This window comes from Physeter macrocephalus, chromosome 9, assembly GCF_002837175.3.
Source record: "Physeter macrocephalus isolate SW-GA chromosome 9, ASM283717v5, whole genome shotgun sequence".
Taxonomy (NCBI): Eukaryota; Metazoa; Chordata; class Mammalia; order Artiodactyla; family Physeteridae; genus Physeter; species Physeter macrocephalus.
Window position 1 is genome coordinate 42,393,960 of NC_041222.1, and position 6,070 is coordinate 42,400,029.

Sequence of the window (6,070 nt, forward strand, 5' to 3'; positions counted from 1 at the left end):
GGGATCCTCCCGGACCGGGGCACGAACCCGTGTCCCCTGCATCGGCAGGCGGACTCTCAACCACTGCGCCACCAGGGAAGCCCCCTGCAGCCTGTTTTTAAAGTGTCTACTCGCTTAGTTTCATGAACTTTGGGAATAATAATAGATTGAGTCATTAACCAAGGACACCAGCAAGAAAATAAATGATCACAGAGTGCTCAAAAACAATGAGCACATTAAAAACACTCCCTTCAAGTTGTTGAAAGTAAGTATGTAAAGTATGGGAAAAGAGTCTTTATAGGACTTGTTAATTCTCAAACATATATTACAATAGATAAAATACACCTTCAAGGTTCAGACAAGTGAAGGAAGACTCCAAATCTCGGGCTCAAGGTGAGAATAACACTTACAGCGGTATATATGGAAAAATATTCTTGAACAAAATAGTCCTTTCAAATGAATATATTTGTCCCTTATGAGCAAAATTTTTACTGCAGCCAAAAGATTTGCTGACTTAGTTGATACAGCAGACTCAGGCATATAATGGTCATTCAAAGCTTGAAATATGAGGATATCCTTCTACTGTGTTCCTAGGTGGCTTTGAAGTAACCTTAGACTTAAGCTGGCACTGCCACTCAACTACCTACTTTCATATGCCAGTCAAACTTCTGAGCGATAAATAAAACATGGTATAGCAACGCAATGGGATCTCATTTGGTCATAAACAGGAATAAAGTACTGATACATGTCACAACATGGATGTACGTTGAAAATGTTATGCCAAGTGAAAGAAGCCAGTCACAAAGGACCATTTGTTGTATGATCCCATTTACATGAAATGGCCAGAATAACAAATCCATAGAGACAGAAAGTAAATTGATCAGCGGTTGCTTAGGGATAATGGAGTAAGGAAGAAATGGGGTGTGACTGTTAATGCTTACAGGGTTTCTTTTGGGGGGTGATGAAAATTTTCTAAAATTGATGTGGAGATGGTTGCAAAACTGTGAATTTAAGAAAAATCATTGAACTGCACACTTTAAATGGGTGACATAAGTAGATTTAAATGGAATGTGAATTGTATCTCAATAAAGCTGTCATTTAAAAAAAATTCTGCAGTCCTCAAGTCATAATTTTTAAGCTTTTCTCATAAAAACTTTAGTTTAGCTGTCTTTTTCTTTTTTTTTTTTGGTATGCGGGCTTTCCTCTGTTGTGGCCTCTCCCGTCGCGGAGCCTGTAGCGGCCATGGCCCACGGGCCCAGCCGCCCCGCGGCACGTGGGATCCTCCCAGACCGGGGCGCGAACCCGGCTCCCCTGCATCGGCAGGCGGACGCGCAACCACTGCGCCACCAGGGAAGCCCAGTTTAGCTGTCTTTAAATAAGTTACAACATGCTATCAAGTCCCTTCCTTTTAACTATTAAGCCCCTTTCTTTTAGAAATACATTCTGAAATATTTAATGCTGAAACTACAATACTGGAGATTTGCCTTAAAATAATCCAGTGGGTGTTACCAAGGGGGAGTGGGTGTGAGTATACAGTGACCATGTAAATGGTGATAACTACTGAAGCTGGGTTGACGGGTCAATGGGGGTTCTTTCTATATTTGTTGAGATTTAAAATTTTCACAATAAAATTTTAAAGGTAGAGTGGAGTTCTTAAGACTTCCTGGTCACTTCTCTGCTGTTTCTCTAGTCCACTTATATTTTCTTTTTAAAAACATATATGTATTGACATATTTACAGGTGTAATGATGTGATGTCTGAGATTTATTTCAAAATAACGTGGGAAGTGAATCTGACAAATGAACTAGAGGGCATGCCCAAGCTAATTTCTACCCTGCTTAAACACCCATCCTTCTGGAGTTATCAGAACACATAGAGGGAATTCCCGGGTGGTGCAGTGCTTAGGACTCGGCGCTTTCACTGCCAAGAGCCGGGGGAACTAAGATCCCACAAGCTGCCCAGTGCAGCCAAAAAAAAAGAACACATAGAGCCGGCAGCAGAGCCAGAAAGAGGTACAGAAGATAAAACAGCTGTTAGAGCTGGGTGAGGGGTATATGAAGATTCATCGTACAGTGTTTGAATAAATTTAAAATTTTCCATAAAGCAGAGTTTAAAAAAAACCATCTCTCTCACACACATAAATTCAAAAGGTATGCTACTGCTGAGACTTTTTTCCTGCAACACCAGGAGAGTCATGGGGCTTAATGCCATTCTCAAATCCTATTCAGTTGTTCTGGACATGTACTATCTGTTGGTTCTGTTGTCACTTTGCAAATTCTGAGGACAACCTCAGAAACAGGCCATAACAAATAAGAATAACAAACAGTTGCAAGTTTGCGTATAGAGTTGGGGGCACAGTGTGGGAAAAGGACCCTGTGGAAGAGACTTAGTTCCAAATCACTCATTCTTTCCCTGCTCTGGTTTGCTGGGTCCCAGAGACAAGGATATTCCCAGCCAGCAGGCCCAAGCTAGCAGCCTTTATCTTCTGGCTGATTCCTCTTTTTTTTTTTAATAGTTCATCAAATCTAACTATGGCTTGACTGACATCTAAAGTGTATTTACCTCTGAAATAATTCACCATAGTACACTGATTTAGGGGTCTAATTTTAGGAGGGGAAAAATAGTTTTCAATAATCCTAAACTAGCTATCTTTGAGAAGACAAGAGATTATGATTTTACAAAGAGCAAATCCCTAAAACTGTATGCAAGAGTCACTTTCGGCCCATGGTATTTAGAGAAATAAAATGCAGCCACCATTTGGCTGAATTTAGTCTGACAAGTGGACTAAGGAGCATAACGCGTCTAATCCCTACCCTGTTGGGAATACTCCTCTTTCTGAAGTTTTAAAGGACTCCCAGACGCCAGTGGGAGAGCCCAAGGGTAGGGCCAGGAGGGTGGGATTCCTTTTACACGACGCACAGATTGTGAATTCCACCCACCACAGTCAGATCATCCAGCATCAAAGTATTTCAAAAAGAAGAACAAAGTGGCATCAGTTTAAGTATAAAATGTCAGGCCAGGCTCTAGGTACCTAATGTCCTTACAGCTCTTATTCAAACAATTACTTTGGGTTCAATTAGTTCTCCCTATATTCTTAAAATTTGGTCTTGAATCTGGGTTTGTGTGGACCTGCAAGGACAATTTTCAGTCATTCAAAATATACACCCATTACAGACCTTAGTAAAAACTATAGGCATTGCCAGGCTTTTAGATTTAGTTAAGAGAAAGGCCGTTTACTTTAAATATTCATTTTCCACAATCATTCCACGAAAACCTATTTCCAGGTCTCTCAATCCTCAGCAAACCTCAAGACGCAGGATGCCTTGGAAGCTGTGAAATCGTTAGGAGGCAGGGATGAGCAGCCACCAGTTTCCATAAACTCTCGAGGGCAGCAGCCTTTTGCCCCAGAACCAGAACAGCCTTCCCTGTCGGAGGAGGCAGGGCCGGCAGGGCCTGTACCGGAGCGGGGCAGACATCTCAGGCTAGTTGGGACTTCGGCAAGCTCATCCACGATGGGTTCGGGTTCTGGAGAATTAAATTCTGCCCATCAGTCTGCGCGGCTCCAGGAACCTAGGGCGGGCTTAGGGCCCTCCTTTAATGACCAAGTACGTGGGTGCGTTCACACACTCTGTTATTACCTCCTGAACTCGTCCTCAGATACAGTGGAGCCACCCTACACCAGACACTTCACATTTACTTGTGCCTTAGTGCGGAATAAAAACAAGTGACGTGCACCAACCTGTCACTTCATCCATCCCACAAATACTCCTACTATGTGCCAGGCACTGTTGATACATCAGTGAACAAAACAGATCAAGATCCTTGCCCTCCCGTGCGGACGCTGTCAGCGAAGTAAATACTCAAAAGCTGAAAGAAGTTTACTCATTTTCTTCCCGCTTTTTTGTCACCCACCTCCATCCTTCCAATCTCCCAAAGAGCCGGAAATCGGGTTTATTCTATTAGTTTGACAGGAACAACAAAACCCTTTAGCCTACAAGGAATAGACACTGTCCAGGTGCAACCCAATTCACCCCAGAATTCCTCTCTCTCTTACCCCTTTTTTTTTCCCCAGCCTCAGCGCCTCCAAAAACTTCAACTGGCCTGAGGGGGCTGTGTTCCCGAAGGGCAGCCCTGGGGCGATCAATCACGGGGCAGTGGAGGCGAACGGCCTGAGCCCCCTGCTCCCCGGGTGGGCCCTGCCGAGGCGAGCGGGGCACGCGCGGCACTCACCGAGGAGCCGGCCCAGAACGGGCACGAGTTCTTCACCTGCGGCGAGCTGCTCAGCGACAGCGCCCCGAAGCTGAGTGCCACCATGCAGCAGCCCAGGATCAGCTGCAGCAGACCGAGCGACAACAGCGGGCGAGCGGGCAGCAGCGCCGAGCCCGGGGCCGCGGCGGCGGCGGCGGCGGCCCGGCGGGAGGAGAGCGAGGGCGGCGGGGCCAGCACCCCGGCGGCGGCGGCGGTGGCCGCGCAGCGAGGCCGCGCCGGGGGCTGCAGCGCGGCCCGGGGCCAGCGCGGCCGTAGCGGGGGCAGCGGCGGCTCCTGGGCGGCGGCGGCCGCGGCGCCCGGGCCCCCGGCCTGCGGCCCGCCCGAGAGCCCAGCCACAGGGCAGCAGGAGCCCGGGAGCACCACGGGCAGGGACATGGACGGGCGGGGAAGGGGCGGCCGGTGGCGGCGGGAAGAGGACGCGGAGCGGAGCCGCGGGCGCCGCGCACTGGGCAAGCGGGGGGGGCTCCGAGGCCCGGGGGAGGGAAGGAAATGCGCACGGCCCAACCACTTGCTGCTGCCGCCGCCGCCGCCCCGACTCCCGCCGGCCGCACCCACCTGCCAGCCGGCGGGTCCGCCTCCGGCCGACCGGGCGCGCCCCACTCCCACCCGGGCACACCCACGCGCGCCCTTCGCTCACGCCGCGCAGCGCCGCCACCCTTTGCGGTCCGGCCGAACCCACGCTCGCTCCCGGGTCTCCAGGAAAGGTGCCCTCTGCCCCAATATTTAAAATTGGTCCCTCGCGCTAGGAGGGAACGGCGGTCTGGGCGCGGAGGTACAGGCAGCCGACGGTCTGAGACTGTCCCCACCCGCCAAGCTGCGGCGGGACAGGAGCGCCGCCGAAGTGCGGTGGACCCTTGGCCCCTTCAGGTCCAGCCCAGAGAGCGACTCTGGCAACGTTTAATACGAAGGGAGCCTGGCTTTAAACTTTTTCCCCCCAGGGAGGGAGGATGGCAGGAAGAGGAGCTGTGGGTGACTTGGTGGGAAAAGTCTAAGGCTCAGGGCTTCGGGGAAGCACAACGCAGAGCGAAGTCACCGTTCGCGTGGGGCTTCCGGGCGCTGATATTGTGCTGCGGCCCCTCCGCCTGGAAGTTGGGGCGTGGCGGGGCGGCGGGAGTGCTTTCCCGGCACCAGAGTAGGAGCGAGCAGGAGCCCAAGGTTACCTTGGAAGTATCCCGCCTCCAGAAAGAAAGAAGCGGGGGGCGGCCCGGAGCGCGTGGCAAGGGTTACACTCTGTGGCTGACTCATCTTGACTCATGAGCTGTTATTAGGCATCACCTGGTAGAACGTAGAATCCCAAACTTCCAAAGAAACAGCCTAATAAAATCCTAATCTGTTTTTGGTAATTTATAAAATAGATTTAGAGCTTAAAAAACTGACTCGCCTTTGTAAAATGATTTTTCCTAATAGTCTACCCTTCCCTCGGAAGAATTCTTATGTGTTGAAAGTGTTCGTATACATAAAATGATCATAATAGATTTTTTTTCCAGGTTAAGAACCAGAGCAGTGTCGCTTTGCAGTAAGACAGCCTCTGTATTAGGCTTCTCATTTTATCAGTAAGGTGAGGGTATTTTATATCCTCCTGTCCAATAAACCAAAGGAAATGTGTATCCGTTTTTATGCTTTGCTTGCAAAGGCTATATTTATTTTGGTCATTACTTACTTCAGCCCACAGTGTGATGCGTTGCCAATGTGCATGTGTGTTTACATGTACACTTTTTGAATAATTAAAGCACCTGTGACAGGGAGATCAGTTCGGTGCTTTGTGACCACCTAGAGGGGTGAGATAGGGAGGGTGGGAGGGAGATGCAAGAGGGAGGGGATA

General features: G+C 49.5%; 1 protein-coding gene across 3 annotated transcripts in view; it reads right to left on the reverse strand.

Annotated features, from left to right (window-relative positions):
* The window catches only part of ENTREP1 (endosomal transmembrane epsin interactor 1), a 61,099-nt gene extending 56,375 nt beyond the window's left edge, over positions 1-4,724 (reverse strand). Inside the window, exon 1 of one of the 3 annotated variants that reach the window (XM_024126896.3) lies at positions 4,210-4,724. In XM_024126896.3, the coding sequence (XP_023982664.1) occupies positions 4,210-4,623 (414 nt within the window). In that variant the 5' untranslated portion in view covers positions 4,624-4,724. Of the gene's footprint in view, positions 1-4,033; positions 4,098-4,209 lie in introns of those variants that run through there. The other 2 variants (XM_028493897.2, XM_028493898.2) reach the window with 2 other exon arrangements.
* Positions 4,725-6,070: the final 1,346 nt, after the last annotated feature.